We start from the raw sequence: 17,990 nt of genomic DNA on the forward strand, positions 1-17,990 counted from the left end.
GAGGACTCTCCTCGTATTTGGAGGCTGTGTTGGGTGGAGGACTTTCCTCGTATTTGGAGGCTGTGTTGGGTGGAGGACTCTCCTCGTATTAGGAGGCTGTGTTGGGTGGAGGACTTTCCTCGTATTTGGAGGCTGTGTTGGGTGGAGGACTCTCCTCGTATTTGGAGGCTGTGTTGGGTGGAGGACTCTCCTCGTATTTGGAGGCTGTGTTGGGTGGAGGACTCTCCTCGTATTAGGAGGCTGTGTTGGGTGGAGGACTCTCCTCGTATTTGGAGGCTGTGTTGGGTGGAGGACTTTCCTCGTATTTGGAGGCTGTGTTGGGTGGAGGACTCTCCTCGTATTTGGAGGCTGTGTTGGATGGAGGCCTCTCCTCGTATTTGGAGGCTGTGTTGGGTGGAGGCCTCTCCTCGTATTTGGAGGCTGTGTTGGGTGGAGGACTCTCCTCGTATTTGGAGGCTGTGTTGGGTGGAGGACTCTCCTCGTATTAGGAGGCTGTGTTGGGTGGAGGACTCTGACACAGTATAGTAATGGTGAGTGCCCTCTCCCCCGCCTTCCTCCTCTGGCAGTTTTGTGGAGGTTTAGTGCAGCAGCTCTTCCCACAAACACCTTGGTGACTGTATAGCGCCACCTGCTGTCACAACTTTTCACAACATCTGTTTAAAATTACTGCTTCACCTCAAGGCTTGGGTGGGAGGGCTTATAGATTGTAGGGGGGCCGGCCTTCTTTTGTCTTTCTCCTGTAGATGACACTATAACCCTGGTGTCATTGAGCGGTGTCCCTCTATAGGTGATGGAGAGGAGGGTGTCACTGGGAGTATGGAATTTGTCCCTCATTGGGTAGTGGAGAAGATGGTGTCACTGGGGATGGTGGTGGAGAAGATGGTGTCACTGGGGATGGTGGTGGAGAAGATGGTGTCACTGGGGATGGTGGTGGAGAAGATGGTGTCACTGGGGATGGTGGTGGAGAAGATGGTGTCACTGGGAATGGTGATGGAGAGGAGAGTGTCACTGGGGATGGTGGTGGAGAAGATGGTGTCACTGGGAATGGTGGTGGAGAAGATGGTGTCACTGGGGATGGTGGTGGAGAAGATGGTGTCACTGGGGATGGTGGTGGAGAAGATGGTGTCACTGGGAGTGGTGGTGGAGAAGATGGTGTCGCTGGGAATGGTGGTGGAGAAGATGGTGTCGCTGGGGATGGTGGTGGAGAAGATGGTGTCACTGGGGATGGTGGTGGAGAAGATGGTGTCACTGGGGATGGTGGTGGAGAAGATGGTGTCACTGGGAGTGGTGGTGGAGAAGATGGTGTCGCTGGGGATGGTGGTGGAGAAGATGGTGTCGCTGGGAATGGTGGTGGAGAAGATGGTGTCGCTGGGGATGGTGGTGGAGAAGATGGTGTCACTGGGGATGGTGGTGGAGAAGATGGTGTCACTGGGAATGGTGGTGGAGAAGATGGTGTCACTGGGGATGGTGGTGGAGAAGATGGTGTCACTGGGAATGGTGGTGGAGAAGATGGTGTCACTGGGGATGGTGGTGGAGAAGATGGTGTCACTGGGGATGGTGGTGGAGAAGATGGTGGTGGAGAAGATGGTGTCACTGGGAATGGTGATGGAGAGGAGAGTGTCACTGGGGATGGTGGTGGAGAAGATGGTGTCACTGGGAATTGTGATGGAGAGGAGAGTGTCACTGGGGATGGTGGTGGAGAAGATGGTGTCACTGGGGATGGTGGTGGAGAAGATGGTGTCACTGGGGATGGTGGTGGAGAAAATGGTGTCACTGGGGATGGTGGTGGAGAAGATGGTGTCACTGGGAGTGGTGGTGGAGAAGATGGTGTCGCTGGGAATGGTGGTGGAGAAGATGGTGTCGCTGGGGATGGTGGTGGAGAAGATGGTGTCACTGGGGATGGTGGTGGAGAAGATGGTGTCACTGGGAATGGTGGTGGAGAAGATGGTGTCGCTGGGGATGGTGGTGGAGAAGATGGTGTCGCTGGGGATGGTGGTGGAGAAGATGGTGTCACTGGGGATGGTGGTGGAGAAGATGGTGTCACTGGGGATGGTGGTGGAGAAGATGGTGTCACTGGGGATGGTGGTGGAGAAGATGGTGTCACTGGGGATGGTGGTGGAGAAGATGGTGTCACTGGGAATGGTGGTGGAGAAGATGGTGTCACTGGGGATGGTGGTGGAGAAGATGGTGTCACTGGGGATGGTGGTGGAGAAGATGGTGTCACTGGGGATGGTGGTGGAGAAGATGGTGTCACTGGGGATGGTGATGGAGAAGATGGTGTCGCTGGGAATGGTGGTGGAGAAGATGGTGTCGCTGGGGATGGTGGTGGAGAAGATGGTGTCGCTGGGGATGGTGGTGGAGAAGATGGTGTCGCTGGGGATGGTGGTGGAGAAGATGGTGTCACTGGGGATGGTGGTGGAGAAGATGGTGTCACTGGGGATGGTGGTGGAGAAGATGGTGTCACTGGGGATGGTGGTGGAGAAGATGGTGTCACTGGGGATGGTGGTGGAGAAGATGGTGTCACTGGGGATGGTGATGGAGAAGATGGTGTCACTGGGAATGGTGGTGGAGAAGATGGTGTCGCTGGGAATGGTGGTGGAGAAGATGGTGTCGCTGGGGATGGTGGTGGAGAAGATGGTGTCGCTGGGGATGGTGGTGGAGAAGATGGTGTCGCTGGGGATGGTGGTGGAGAAGATGGTGTCACTGGGGATGGTGGTGGAGAAGATGGTGTCACTGGGGATGGTGGTGGAGAAGATGGTGTCACTGGGGATGGTGGTGGAGAAGATGGTGTCACTGGGGATGGTGGTGGAGAAGATGGTGTCACTGGGGATGGTGGTGGAGAAGATGGTGTCACTGGGGATGGTGGTGGAGAAGATGGTGTCACTGGGGATGGTGGTGGAGAAGATGGTGTCACTGGGGATGGTGATGGAGAAGATGGTGTCACTGGGGATGGTGATGGAGAAGATGGTGTCACTGGGACTGCTGGGTTTGTATTTCAGGTTCATCTCTGGGATGTCTCTCGTATTCACATAACCGAAGTGTCCCTCTTCCTGGTGTCAGTCCTCGCCCTCCGTCTTCAGTCCCTCCCGGACACGTGAGTCCCTCTAGCGTAGTCTCTATTCTCACATTAATGGTGGGGGTGGGGGGAGGGGTCACATTACTAATCATGTCTGTGTCACAGGTTGTCACCAGCAGAGGGCGCCCTCCCCCGTCTTCTGACCTGCAGTGTTCCGTCTCTTGTGGTGAGTGTGCCGGGGATGCCGGTGTGGTGGGGATGCCAGTGTGGTGAGTGTGTCTGGAATGCCGGTGTGCCGGGTGTGGTGAGTGTGCCGGGGATGCCGGTGTGGTGAGTGTGCCGGGGATGCCGGTGTGGTGGGGATGCCGGTGTCCCGGGGATGCCGGTGTGGTGAGTGTGCCGGTGTGGTGGGGATGCCGGTGTGGTGGGGATGCCGGTGTGGTGGGGATGCCGGTGTGTCGGGATGCCGGTGTGGTCGGGATGCTGGTGTGGAGGGGATGGCGGTGTCCCGGGGATGGCGGTGTCCCGGGGATGGCGGTGTCCCGGGGATGGCGGTGTGCCGGGGATGCCGGTGTGGTCGGGATGCCGGTGTGGTCGGGATACCGGTGTCCTGGGGATGCCGGTGTGGTCGGGATGGCGGTGTGGAGGGGATGCCGGTGTGTCGGGGATGCCGGTGTGTCGGGGATGCCGGTGTGTCGGGGATGCCGGTGTCCTCGGGATGCTGGTGTCCTGGGGATGCCGGTGTGGTGGGGATGCCGGTGTTGTGAGTGTGTCGGGATGTCGGTGTCCCGGGGATGGCGGTGTGGTCGGGATGCCGGTGTGGTGGGGATGCCGGTGTGGTGGGGATGCCGGTGTGGTCGGGGATGCCGGTGTGTCGGGGATGGCGGTGTGGTCGGAATGCCGGTGTGGTCGGGATGCCGGTGTGGTCAGGGATGGCGGTGTGGTCGGGGATGGCGGTGTGGTCGGGGATGGCGGTGTGGTCGGGGATGGCGGTGTGGTGGGGATGGCGGTGTGGTCGGGGATGCCGGTGTGTCGGGGATGCCGGTGTGGTCGGGGATGCCGGTGTGTCGGGGATGCCGGTGTGGTCGGAATGCCGGTGTGGTCGGGATGCCGGTGTCCTGGGGATGCCGGTGTGGTCGGGATGCCGGTGTGGTCGGGGATGGCGGTGTGGTGGGGATGCCGGTGTGGTCGGGGATGGCGGTGTGGTCGGAATGCCGGTGTGGTCGGGATGCCGGTGTCCTGGGGATGCCGGTGTGGTCGGGATGCCGGTGTGGTCGGGGATGGCGGTGTGGTGGGGATGCCGGTGTGGTCGGGGATGGCGGTGTGGTGGGGATGCCGGTGTGGTCGGGGATGGCGGTGTGGTGGGGATGGCGGTGTGGTCGGGATGGCGGTGTCCCGGGGATGGCGGTGTCCCGGGGATGGCGGTGTCCCGGGGATGCCGGTGTGGTCGGGGATGGCGGTGTGGTGGGGATGGCGGTGTGGTGGGGATGCCGGTGTGGTCGGGATGGCGGTGTCCCGGGGATGGCGGTGTGGTGGGGATGCCGGTGTGGTCGGGATGCCGGTGTCCCGGGGATGGCGGTGTCCCGGGGATGGCGGTGTGGTGGGGATGCCGGTGTGGAGGGGATGGCGGTGTCCCGGGGATGCCGGTGTGGAGGGAATGGCGGTGTCCCGGGGATGGCGGTGTCCCGGGGATGGCGGTGTGGTGGGGATGCCGGTGTGGAGGGGATGGCGGTGTCCCGGGGATGGCGGTGTGGAGGGGATGGCGGTGTCCCGGGGATGGCGGTGTGTCGGGGATGCCGGTGTGGTGGGGATGCTGGTGTGGAGGGAATGGCGGTGTCCCGGGGATGGCGGTGTGGTGGGGATGCCGGTGTGGAGGGGATGGCGGTGTCCCGGGGATGGCGGTGTGGTGGGGATGCCGGTGTCCCGGGGATGGCGGTGTCCCGGGGATGGCGGTGTGTCGGGGATGCCGGTGTGGTCGGGATGCCGGTGTCCCGGGGATGGCGGTGTCCCGGGGATGCCGGTGTGGTGGGGATGCCGGTGTGGAGGGGATGGCGGTGTCCCGGGGATGGCGGTGTGGTGGGGATGCCGGTGTCCCGGGGATGGCGGTGTGGTGGGGATGTCGGGGATGCCGGTGTGTCGGGGATGCGGGTGTGTCGGGGGTGGTGGGGATGGCGGTGTGGTGGGGATGCCGGTGTCCCGGGGATGGCGGTGTCCCGGGGATGGCGGTGTGGTGGGGATGCCGGTGTGGAGGGGTTGGCGGTGTGGTCGGGATGCCGGTGTCCCGGGGATGGCGGTGTGGTGGGGATGCCGGTGTGGAGGGGATGGCGGTGTCCCGGGGATGGCGGTGTGGTGGGGATGCCGGTGTCCCGGGGATGGCGGTGTGGTGGGGATGCCGGTGTGGAGGGGATGGCGGTGTCCCGGGGATGGCGGTGTGTCGGGGATGCCGGTGTCCCGGGGATGGCGGTGTGGTCGGGATGCCGGTGTGGTGGGGATGTCGGGGATGCCGGTGTCCCGGGGATGGCGGTGTGGTCGGGATGCCGGTGTGGTGGGGATGTCAGGGATGCCGGTGTGGTCGGGATGCCGGTGTGTCGGGGATGCGGGTGTGTCGGGGGTGGTGGGGATGGCGGTGTGGTGGGGATGGCGGTGTGGTGGGGATGCCGGTGTCCCGGGGATGGCGGTGTCCCGGGGATGGCGGTGTGGTGGGGATGCCGGTGTGGAGGGGATGGCGGTGTGGTCGGGATGCCGGTGTCCCGGGGATGGCGGTGTCCCGGGGATGGCGGTGTGGTGGGGATGCCGGTGTGGAGGGGATGGCGGTGTCCCGGGGATGGCGGTGTGGTCAGGATGCCGGTGTGGTGGGGATGTTGGGGATGCCGGTGTGTCGGGGATGCGGGTGTGTCGGGGGTGGTGGGGATGGCGGTGTGGTGGGGATGCCGGTGTCCCGGGGATGGCGGTGTCCCGGGGATGGCGGTGTGGTGGGGATGCCGGTGTGGAGGGGATGGCGGTGTGGTCGGGATGCCGGTGTCCCGGGGATGGCGGTGTGGTGGGGATGCCGGTGTGGAGGGGATGGCGGTGTCCCGGGGATGGCGGTGTGGTGGGGATGCCGGTGTCCCGGGGATGGCGGTGTGGTGGGGATGCCGGTGTGGAGGGGATGGCGGTGTGGTCGGGATGCCGGTGTCCCGGGGATGGCGGTGTGGAGGGGATGGCGGTGTGGAGGGGATGGCGGTGTCCCGGGGATGGCGGTGTGGTGGGGATGCCGGTGTCCCGGGGATGGCGGTGTGGTGGGGATGCCGGTGTGGAGGGGATGGCGGTGTCCCGGGGATGGCGGTGTGTCGGGGATGCCGGTGTCCCGGGGATGGCGGTGTGGTCGGGATGCCGGTGTGGTGGGGATGTCGGGGATGCCGGTGTCCCGGGGATGGCGGTGTGGTCGGGATGCCGGTGTGGTGGGGATGTCAGGGATGCCGGTGTGGTCGGGATGCCGGTGTGTCGGGGATGCGGGTGTGTCGGGGGTGGTGGGGATGGCGGTGTGGTGGGGATGGCGGTGTGGTGGGGATGCCGGTGTCCCGGGGATGGCGGTGTCCCGGGGATGGCGGTGTGGTGGGGATGCCGGTGTGGAGGGGATGGCGGTGTGGTCGGGATGGCGGTGTCCCGGGGATGGCGGTGTCCCGGGGATGGCGGTGTGGTGGGGATGCCGGTGTGGAGGGGATGGCGGTGTCCCGGGGATGGCGGTGTGGTCAGGATGCCGGTGTGGTGGGGATGTCGGGGATGCCGGTGTGTCGGGGATGCCGGTGTGTCGGGGATGCGGGTGTGTCGGTGTGTCGGGGATGCCGGTGTGGTGGGGATGCCGGTGTGTCGGGGGTGGTGGGGATGCCGGTGTGTCGGGGATGCCGGTGTGGTGGGGATGCCGGTGTGTCGGGGGTGGTGGGGATGCCGGTGTGGTGGGGATGCCGGTGTGTCGGGGATGCGGGTGTGTCGGGGGTGGTGGGGATGGCGGTGTGGTGGGGATGGCGGTGTGTCGGGGATGCCGGTGTGTCGGGGGTGGTGGGGATGCCGGTGTGGTCGGGGATGCCGGTGTGGTGGGGATGCCGGTGTGTCGGGGATGCCGGTGTGGTGGGGATGCCGGTGTGTCGGGGATGCGGGTGTGTCGGGGATGGCGGTGTGGTCGGGATGCCGGTGTGTCGGGGATGCTGGTGTGTCGGGGATGCGGGTGTGTCGGGGGTGGTGGGGATGCCGGTGTGTCGGGGATGCCGGTGTGTCGGGGATGCCGGTGTGTCGGGGATGCGGGTGTGTCGGGGGTGGTGGGGATGCCGGTGTGTCGGGGATGCCGGTGTGTCGGGGATGGCGGTGTGGTCGGGATGCCGGTGTGTCGGGGATGCTGGTGTGTCGGGGATGCGGGTGTGTCGGGGGTGGTGGGGATGCCGGTGTGTCGGGGATGCCGGTGTGTCGGGGATGCCGGTGTGTCGGGGATGCGGGTGTGTCGGGGGTGGTGGGGATGCCGGTGTGTCGGGGATGCCGGTGTGTCGGGGATGCGGGTGTGTCGGGGATGCGGGTGTGTCGGGGGTGGTGGGGATGGCGGTGTGTCGGGGATGCCGGTGTGGAGGGGATGCCGGTGTGGAGTGGATGCCGGTGTGTTGGGGGTGGTGGGGATGCCGGTGTGTTGGGGGTGGTGGGGATGCCGGTGTGTTGGGGGTGGTGGGGATGCCGGTGTGTTGGGGGTGGTGGGGATGCCGGTGTGTTGGGGGTGGTGGGGATGGCGGTGTGTCGGGGATGCGGGTGTGTCGGGGGTGGTGGGGATGGCGGTGTGTCGGGGATGCCGGTGTGTCGGGGATGCCGGTGTGTCGGGGGTGGTGGGGATGGCGGTGTGGTGGGGATGCCGGTGTGTCGGGGGTGGTGGGGATGCCGGTGTGGTGGGGATGCCGGTGTGTCGGGGGTGGCGGTGTCCCGGGGATGGCGGTGTGGTCGGGATGCCGGTGTGTCGGGGATGCCGGTGTGTCGGGGATGCCGGTGTGTCGGGGATGCCGGTGTGGAGGGGATGCGGGTGTGTCAGGGGTGGTGGGGATGGCGGTGTGTCTGGGATGCCGGTGTGTCGGGGATGCCGGTGTGTCGGGGATGCCGGTGTGTCGGGGATGCCGGGGATGGCGGTGTGGTGGGGATGCCGGTGTGTCGGGGGTGGTGGGGATGCCGGTGTGGAGGGGATGGCGGTGTCCCGGGAATGGCGGTGTGGTGGGGATGCCGGTGTGGAGGGGATGGCGGTGTCCCGGGGATGGCGGTGTGGTGGGGATGGCGGTGTCCCGGGAATGGCGGTGTGGTGGGGATGCCGGTGTGGAGGGGATGGCGGTGTCCCGGGGATGGCGGTGTGGAGGGGATGGCGGTGTGGAGGGGATGGCGGTGTCCCGGGGATGGCGGTGTGGAGGGGATGGCGGTGTCCCGGGAATGGCGGTGTGGTGGGGATGCCGGTGTGGAGGGGATGGCGGTGTCCCGGGGATGCTGGTGTGGAGGGGATGGCGGTGTCCCGGGAATGGCGGTGTGGTGGGGATGCCGGTGTGGAGGGGATGGCGGTGTCCCGGGGATGCCGGTGTGGAGGGGATGGCGGTGTCCCGGGAATGGCGGTGTGGTGGGGATGCCGGTGTGGAGGGGATGGCGGTGTCCCGGGGATGGCGGTGTGGAGGGGATGGCGGTGTCCCGGGAATGGCGGTGTGGTGGGGATGCCGGTGTGGAGGGGATGGCGGTGTCCCGGGGATGGCGGTGTGGAGGGGGTGGTGGGGATGCCGGTGTGTCGGGATGCCGGTGTTGTGAGTGTGTCGGGATGCCGGTGTTGTGAGTGTGTCGGGATGCCGGTGTTGTGTATCACAGTGACAGACCGGATCCGGCTAGACTGTATGGGATCTGTGCAGTGAGCAGCGCCTGTGTGTGAAGGCCCCGGTGAAGCTGTCATTTATGGCCCATCCAGCTTTACAGGCACAGAAATCCTGAAGAGCTTCTTCCATCGGAGCCGAAGCACACAGGAGTTTTCATTCTTGGAATCTTATTACTTTATTCCTCCCCCTCAGGCTGCGGCTACGGTGCTGGCGGCGTCTCTCCATGACTGCGGTGAGGGGGACCTCCTGTCCCAGGATGTCCTACTGAGCGCCATGAGAATAAGTCTCTCCGAGATCACGCCGGTGAGTCTGCCCCTCCCCCGCCAGTGTCCCTTTTTTCTTTTTTTATTATATTATATTATACCATGCCTTGAAAAAGTATTCATACCCCTTGAAATTTCATTGGGATTTTATGTGATGGACCAACACAAAGTGTCACATAATTGTGAAGTGGAAGGAAAATAATAAATGATACAAATAAATATGTGAAAAGTGTGGGGGGAGGGGCATTTGTATGGCGCCCCCTTTACTGTGATACTCCTAACTACAATCTAGGGGAACCAATTGTCTTCAGAAGTCACCTGATTAGTAAATAGAGTCCACCTGTGTGTCATTTAATCTCAGTATAAATACAGCTGTTCTGTGAAGCCCTCAGAGGTTTGTTAGAGAATATTAGTGAACAAACAGCATCATGAAGGCCAAGGAACACACCAGACAGGTCAGGGATGAAGTTGTGGAGAAGTATAAAGCAGGGTTGGGTTATAATAAAATCCCCCAAGCTTTGACCATCTCACGGAGCTCAATCCATCATCGGAAAATGGAAAGAGTATGGCACAACCGCAAACCTACCAAGACATGGCCGTCCACCTAAACTGACCGGGCCGGGCAAGGAGAGCATTCATCAGAGAAGAGCCAAGAGGTCCATGGTAACTCTGGAGGAGCTGCAGAGATCCACAGCTCAGGGGGGAGAATCTGTCCACAGGACAACTATTAGTCGTCTCTCCACAAATCTGCCCTTTATGGAAGAGTGACAAGAAGAAAGACATTGGAGGAAGAAAGTCATAAGAAGTCCTGTTTGTAGTTTGTGAGAAGCCATGTGGGGGAGGGGGCAGCAAACATGTGGAAGAAGGTGATCTGCTCAGAGGAGACCACTGTGTGATGATTGGTCCACCTGACAGGAAACAATCAATCAAAGAGGTAAAACCCCATCCCTCCCCCGTGCTCCTCGGTTATTGATTGCTTCCCCACAGCAAAACCGTTTTTTCCCATAGACCTGAAGCTTTGGGCTTGTGGTCTCCCCCTGGGAGCCGGACCAAAAGCTTGAGACGCCTCTGGGTCCCCCCTATCCTTCCTAGGGGGCTTCCCCATTCATATTCCTTAGGGGGGGGCAGCATTGGGTTACACCCCTGCTAGGAAGAGCCCCCCCTAGGGAGTGAAGGGCCCTGGGTACAATTGTGTACCCAGAACTTCAGGGGATACTTTCCTGCCTCCCTTCTTAGCTGTGCGGATGCCATACAGAAAAGGAGCCTGGGTGTCCTTTCTTTTTTTTTCTCCTAGAGCAGCGGTCAGCCCCCGGCTAGGCTGGGTGTGAGACGTCTTCCCCCTTCCTTTGCAGCGTCATATCCCTGCTAGAGGGGACGGGAGAGGCAGCGAGTGCTTGTGACCGCGGTGGGCTGTGATCCTCCCAGAGCCGGGAGAGATCTCAGAGCTCCACGTCATTTCTAGTCTCCGGCAAAATGGCGGCACAAATGGATACACTTAAAAGGACACAGTCCAGGAGGAGCAGGCGGCTCTTCTTGGAGCTAAATAGACGTCTGAAGAGATACAGGAGCCCACCACTCAAGTCTCTGCTCAAGACAAAATGTATAGAGCCCTAGATAAGCCCCAAGCCAGAGTGCTTCCAGTACATTCTGCCCTCAAGGATATCCTCCTAAGGGAGTGGAAGGAACCCCAAAAGAAGCTTTTCAAATTCAAAGCTTGGAAGCGTAGATGCCTCTTTGAGGAGGATGAGGAGAAGTTTTTCAAAACTCTTCGATTAGACGCCTCCTTGGCTCAGGTTTCCAAACAGTCCAATCGTTCCCATTGAAGATGCTGGTAACATCAAAGATCAGATGGATTGGCGGGCTGAGGCTATTTTACGCAGGGCCTGGGAGGCCAATGCTGCGGCTATGAGCCCTGCATTGGCCTCGGCTTGCGTAGCAAGAAATGCTGACATGTGGATATCCAAATGAAGGGATCCCGTGTCCCGGACCTCCAAGTCTAGATGAGTTGGAGGTGATACGTAGTGCTGTTGCCTATTTAGCGGACGGAACGGTTGAGACAGTACATCCAACCGCCAAATCCGGTGCCTTTATTAAGTTCAGCTAGGAGAGCCCTCTGGGTCAAAATTTGGGACGGAGATAGTTCATCTAAAACCCGTTGATGTGGCCTCCCTTTTGAAGGTTCCCTCCTATTCGGTACCAGTTTAGATCGCGCTCTTGCTAGATCTAGCGAAAAGGGGAAGAAATTCCCTACTAAACCTAGGAGGGTTAAAAAGAGATTTTTAAGCGTTTTGAAGGTCCAGCCATCTGTTTAACTTTTTTGGCCAAAAGAAAGGCCACCAAGCATTCTAAAGCATCCATAGCAAGATGGATTTGTTGTGATATGGCTGAACCAGAGTGACTCCATCTTTATAAGTTCACATAACATTAACTGGGGTTAACCTATTAGCTTAAACTCTGTATCTGCAGACTATGGCAGTTTTCTGTGGACATGCACATAGGAAGATATAGCTTGCATAGGCAGTTTTGTTCTGTACTGTCTAAATAAAGAAATTGTGTCACAATATGTCTGAGCCACATATCCCATGACTGTGATTCAGAAGCAGATGACGTAATTAATGATATGTAATGATGATATGTAATGTACACCTCTGTATTAACCACACCCATGTTCTATGCAATGATTGGCTGATAAGGGTACATATAAAATGCAGCCCCTCCCACAATCCACCAGACAACTGCTGAACTGTAATCTTGACTCATCACCTTCTTGTTGTCTCCTTAGCACTGCAGTGTTAAGTAAAGGGTTTCCTGAGTATTGTAATTGCGTTAATTATACCTCTAGCTGGTCTTTGTCAGGTATATAGAAATACCATTTTAATCACAACAGGATTAGACATGCTCGTTCCTTAGCCTATGAGCATTCGGGTCCGGCTTTCCTGAAAGAACTTAAGGCACATTCCTCTCGATCTCTGGCAACCTCCTGGGCGGAAAGGGCTGGAGCTTCGGTGGGGCAGATCTGTAAGGCCGCTACATGGACAATTCCATTATGGAGTGGACTTGCTGTCCCCTCAGGATTTGGCGTTTGCTAGGAAGGTCCTACACGCGGTTGTCCCGCCCTAAGGTAGGCCTGAGCTACTTGCTCTTCTCTCAGGGTGTCGTCCTGGAAGGCGACTTGAGAAAATGACCCGTTACACTTACCGGCAATGGCGTTTCTGTGAAGTCTTCCAGGACGGTAGGCCTACTTCCCACCCGCTCTTTTTTATGTGTATTATATTGTATAAGAGTTTTTCATGGTGTTTATTTTCACTCTCGTGTATTGGTGTGGGTCAATACTTCTTCACAACTGAGGGGCACGGGGGAGGGGCAGGGGTTTTAACCTCTTTGATTGTGTTTCCTGTCAGGTGGACCAGTCATTTCAGGGTGTTGTCTCGGAAGACTTCCCAGAAACCCTGTTACCGGCAAGTGTCACTGGTCATTTTCTGGCCTAAAAGCAAAACGCTATGTGTGGGGAAAACTAGCACCGCCCATCCCCCTGAACACACCATCCCCACCATGAGACATGGTGGTGGCAGCATCAGGTGGTGGGGATGGTTTTCTTCAGCAGGGACAGGGAAGCTGGTCAGAGTTGGGAAGATGGATGGAGACAAATACAGGACAATCTTAGAAGAAAACCTGTTAGAGTCGGCAGAAGACTTGAGACCGGGGCGGAGGTTCCCCTTCCAGCAGGACAACGACCCGAAACATCCAGCCAGAGCTACAATGGAATGGTTTACATCAAAGCATATTCATGTGTTAGAATGGCCCAGTCACAGTCCAGACCTAAATCCCATTGAGAATCTGTGGCAAGACTTGAAAATTGCTGATCACAGACACTCTCCATGCAATCTGACAGAGCTTGAGATATTTTACAAAGAAGAAGAATGGGCAGAAATGTCCTCTCTAGATGGGCAAAGCTGGTAGAGACACCCCCAAAAAGACTTGTAGAGAAAGGGGGTTCTACAAAGTATTGACTCCGGGGGGCGCCATACAAATGCCCCTCCCCCACACTTTTCACAGATTTATTTGTATCATTTTCCTTCCACTTCACAATTATGTGACACTTTGTGTTGGTCCATCACATAAAATCCCAATAAATACATTTATGTTTTTGGAATACTTTTTCCAGGCACTGTATATATACTGTATACAGACACTCCATGATCCGTATACCAGGAAGCCAACAATGAGATATCAGAGTAAGTTATGGATGGCCTCACAATGTAATATTAGATTACAATTGGAACATTACAAAAAGCACCTTCATCCCAAATAAGTATGAGATAAATTGTTGAGAAAATCTGGTCCCCAACCAGAGATGTCAACCAAAAAGAAAGAACGAGGGGACTATTACGGTGCAGTTCACAAAATATAAAACATTGAAAAAAACAGACATAAAAAAAATTATTATATCAATTTATTTAAATAAAAACATTTGACAGTACAAATGATCCACAAATGGTGTAAGAAATGACGTATTTCGACTAGTTTCGCTTTTTCAGCTTCCTCAGGAAATACATATGTCTAAAAATATATGTAAAAATCACAATTAGATATGTGGTTAATAGTAATATGTTATCAAAAGATACGATGGGGAAAAGTTACAATATGAAAGAAACATTGCACAGGGACTTACCCAAGCACCCGTGTCCCCGAAAACAGCTCAGGTAACCAGGAGGAGTCTCCCCCCGGCGACTGGGAGAGGTATTGTACCTGACACCAACCGAGATCTATATGGAGATATTTAAGTTGATTCATGGTTTGTACTTGTCATAAGACTTTTCTTGGGTGACACCCATGCGTGAGATTTATCTCCATCACCAGGGGTAAAACGGTGTGATTAGAAAAATTGGAAGTACCAATTAAGGTGAAACAAACCATGTGCAGTGAAAACGGACTAAGGTAAACCCCCCTGTTCCCCCACTATGCTTATACCTTTAAACCCGCTTCGTCCCTCCTTTTCCCATTGTTGCTTATCTTTTTCCTTTTCTTTTCCCCCCTTTTTTTCGGGGGGTTTACCTTAGTCCGTTTTCACTGCACATGGTTTGTTTCACCTTAATTGGTACTTCCAATTTTTCTAATCACACCGTTTTACCCCTGGTGATGGAGATAAATCTCACGCATGGGTGTCACCCAAGAAAAGTCTTATGACAAGTACAAACCATGAATCAACTTAAATATCTCCATATAGATCTCGGTTGGTGTCAGGTACAATACCTCTCCCAGTCGCCGGGGGGAGACTCCTCCTGGTTACCTGAGCTGTTTTCGGGGACACGGGTGCTTGGGTAAGTCCCTGTGCAATGTTTCTTTCATATTGTAACTTTTCCCCATCGTATCTTTTGATAACATATTACTATTAACCACATATCTAATTGTGATTTTTACATATATTTTTAGACATATGTATTTCCTGAGGAAGCTGAAAAAGCGAAACTAGTCGAAATACGTCATTTCTTACACCATTTGTGGATCATTTGTACTGTCAAATGTTTTTATTTAAATAAATTGATATAATAATTTTTTTTATGTCTGTTTTTTTCAATGTTTTATATTTTGTGAACTGCACCGTAATAGTCCCCTCGCTCTTTCTTTTTGGTTGACATCTCTGGTTGGGGACCAGATTTTCTCAACAATTTATCTCACAATGAGATATCAGAGTTCATCTACTGCTGGGGATGCACATGCGGAATCCGTGTCCTCATGTCACATTCCTTCCTCCTCAGGTCAGTGTCTGCCCTCCTCTGGGGTCCGGATTACATGACTGGACCTTCCACCTTCTACTCCAACACCTGACCCAGGTACCCCGTGTGTGACCCCCTGTACCATCTCATAGTGTGTGTGACCCCCCTGTACCATCTCATGGAGTGTGTGTGTGTGTGTGACCCCCCTGTACCATCTCATAGTGTGTGTGTGTGACCCCCTGGATGATCTCATAGTGTGTGTGTGACCCCCTGTACGATCTCATAGTGTGTGTGACCCCCCCTGTACGATCTCATGGAGTGTGTGTGTGTGACCCCCTGTACGATTTCATAGTGTGTGTGTGGCCCCCTGAACGATCTCATTGTGTGTGTGTGTGTGTGTGTGTGACCCCCTGTACGATCTCATAGTGTGTGTGTGACCCACCTGTACGATTTCATAGTGTGTGTGTGGCCCCCTGTACGATCTCATAGTGTGTGTGTGACCCACCTGTACGATTTCATAGTGTGTGTGTGGCCCCCTGAACGATCTCATTGTGTGTGTGTGTGTGTGTGTGACCCCCTGTACGATCTCATAGTGTGTGTGTGACCCACCTGTACGATCTCATGTAGTGTGTGTGTGGCCCCCTGTATGATCTCATAGTGTGTGTGTGTGATCCCCTGTACGATCTCATGGAGTGTGTGTGGCCCCTTGTACGATCTCATTTAGTGTGTGTGTGTGGCCCCCTGTAGGGTCTTATGGAGTGTGTGTGTGTGACCCCCTGTACGATCTCATGGAGTGTGTGTGTGTGTGTGGCCCCCTGTAGGGTCTTATGGAGTGTGTGTGTGTGTGTGTGTGTGTGACCCCCTGTAGTGATTTGCATTGTGAACTGTCTGTGGCCCTTTGCAGGATGAGGAGCTGAGTGCCAGCCTGTCAGATGAGGGGCCCTTGCTCTGGCGCAGTGTTTGGCTCCTCTTAGGATTTGGAAGCCCCAAAACACGGCTGGAAGGGGACACTCCGCGGGGGAGTGACTGCAAACCACCCGACTGGAGCCTGCTGTCCGTGCGTGGTGAGTTATAGGGGGAGGGGCAGAGATACTCCAATTACAATATTGTGGGAGGAGCCAGGGACCACAGCACAGATCCTCCAAGTACAACAATGTGGGAGGAGCCGGGGATCAGAGCAGAGACTCCATTAGAATAATGTGGGAGGATTTGGGAACCAGAGCAGGGATCCTCCAGTTGGAATAATGTGGGAGGAGTCGGGAACCGGAGAAGGGATCCTCCAGTTGGAATAATGTGGGAGGAGTCGGGAACCAGAGCAGGGATCCTCCAGTTGGAATAATGTGGGAGGAGTCGGGAACTGGAGCAGGGATCCTCCAGTTGGAATAATGTGGGAGGAGTCGGGAACCGGAGCAGGGATCCTCCAGTTGGAATAATGTGGGAGGAGTCGGGAACCGGAGCAGAGTTCCTCCAGTTGGAATAATGTGGGAGGAGTCGGGGATCGGAGCAGAGATCCTCCAGTTGGAATAATGTGGGAGGAGTCGGGGATCGGAGCAGAGTTCCTCCAGTTGGAATAATGTGGGAGGAGTCGGGGATCGGAGCAGAGTTCCTCCAGTTGGAATAATGTGGGAGGAGTCGGGGATCGGAGCAGAGATCCCCCAATTACAATAATGTGGGAGGAGTCGGGAACCGGCGCAGGGATCCTCAAATTACAATCATGTGGGAGGAGTCGTGGGATCGGAGCAGAGATTCTCCAGTAGGAATAATGTGGGAGGAGTCGGGAACCAGAGCAGGGATCCTCCAGTTGGAATAATGTGGGAGGAGTCGGGAACTGGAGCAGGGATCCTCCAGTTGGAATAATGTGGGAGGAGTCGGGAACCGGAGCAGGGATCCTCCAGTTGGAATAATGTGGGAGGAGTCGGGAACCGGAGCAGAGTTCCTCCAGTTGGAATAATGTGGGAGGAGTCGGGGATCGGAGCAGAGATCCTCCAGTTGGAATAATGTGGGAGGAGTCGGGGATCGGAGCAGAGTTCCTCCAGTTGGAATAATGTGGGAGGAGTCGGGGATCGGAGCAGAGTTCCTCCAGTTGGAATAATGTGGGAGGAGTCGGGGATCGGAGCAGAGATCCCCCAATTACAATAATGTGGGAGGAGTCGGGAACCGGCGCAGGGATCCTCAAATTACAATCATGTGGGAGGAGTCGTGGGATCGGAGCAGAGATTCTCCAGTAGGAATAATGTGGGAGGAGTCGGGAACCGGCGCAGAGATCCCCCAATTACAATAATGTGGGAGGAGTCGGGGATCGGAGCAGAGATCCTCCAGTAGGAATAATGTGGGAGGAGTCGGGAACCGGCGCAGGGATCCTCAAATTACAATCATGTGGGAGGAGTCGTGGGATCGGAGCAGAGATTCTCCAGTAGGAATAATGTGGGAGGAGTCGGGAACCGGCGCAGAGATCCCCCAATTACAATAATGTGGGAGGAGTCGGGGATCGGAGCAGAGATCCTCCAGTAGGAATAATGTGGGAGGAGTCGGGAACCGGAGCAGAGATCCCCCAATTACAATAATGTGGGAGAAGTCGGGGATCGGAGCAGAGATCCTCCAGTTGGAATAATGTGGGAGGAGTGGGGGATCGGAGCAGAGATCCTCCAGTTGGAATAATGTGGGAGGAGTCAGGAACCGAAGCAGAGATCCCCCAATTACAATAATGTGGGAGGAGTCGGGAACCGGAGCAGAGATCCCCCAATTACAATAATGTGGGAGGAGTCGGGGATCGGAGCAGAGATCCTCCAGTTGGAATAATGTGGGAGGAATCGGGGATCGGAGCAGAGATCCTCCAGTTGGAATAATGTGGGAGGAGTCAGGAACCGAAGCAGAGATCCCCCAATTACAATAATGTGGGAGGAGTCGGGAACCGGAGCAGAGATCCCCCAATTACAATAATGTGGGAGGAGTCGGGGATCGGAGCAGAGATCCTCCAGTTGGAATAATGTGGGAGGAGTCAGGAACCGGCGCAGAGATCCTCCAGTTAGAATAATGTGGGAGGAGTCGGGAACCGGCGCAGAGATCCCCCAATTACAATAATGTGGGAGGAGTCGGGGATCGGAGCAGAGATCCCCCAATTACAATAATGTGGGAGGAG

General features: G+C 56.7%; 1 protein-coding gene across 3 annotated transcripts in view; it reads left to right on the forward strand.

Moving 5' to 3' along the window:
* The window catches only part of STK36 (serine/threonine kinase 36), a 68,557-nt gene that overhangs the window by 36,434 nt on the left and 14,133 nt on the right, over nucleotides 1–17,990 (forward strand). For all 3 annotated transcript variants that reach the window (XM_077479081.1, XM_077479083.1, XM_077479084.1), the window contains 5 exons: nucleotides 3,000–3,094; nucleotides 3,182–3,242; nucleotides 9,064–9,174; nucleotides 14,894–14,968; nucleotides 15,756–15,915. In XM_077479081.1, the coding sequence (XP_077335207.1) occupies nucleotides 3,000–3,094; nucleotides 3,182–3,242; nucleotides 9,064–9,174; nucleotides 14,894–14,968; nucleotides 15,756–15,915 (502 nt within the window). The remainder of the gene's footprint in view (nucleotides 1–2,999; nucleotides 3,095–3,181; nucleotides 3,243–9,063; nucleotides 9,175–14,893; nucleotides 14,969–15,755; nucleotides 15,916–17,990) is intronic.

The sequence above is a fragment of the Lithobates pipiens genome, unplaced genomic scaffold (assembly GCF_037356315.1).
Source record: "Lithobates pipiens isolate NorthernLeopardFrog02 unplaced genomic scaffold, aLitPip1_a1.2 Scaffold_132, whole genome shotgun sequence".
Lineage (NCBI taxonomy): Eukaryota > Metazoa > Chordata > Amphibia > Anura > Ranidae > Lithobates > Lithobates pipiens.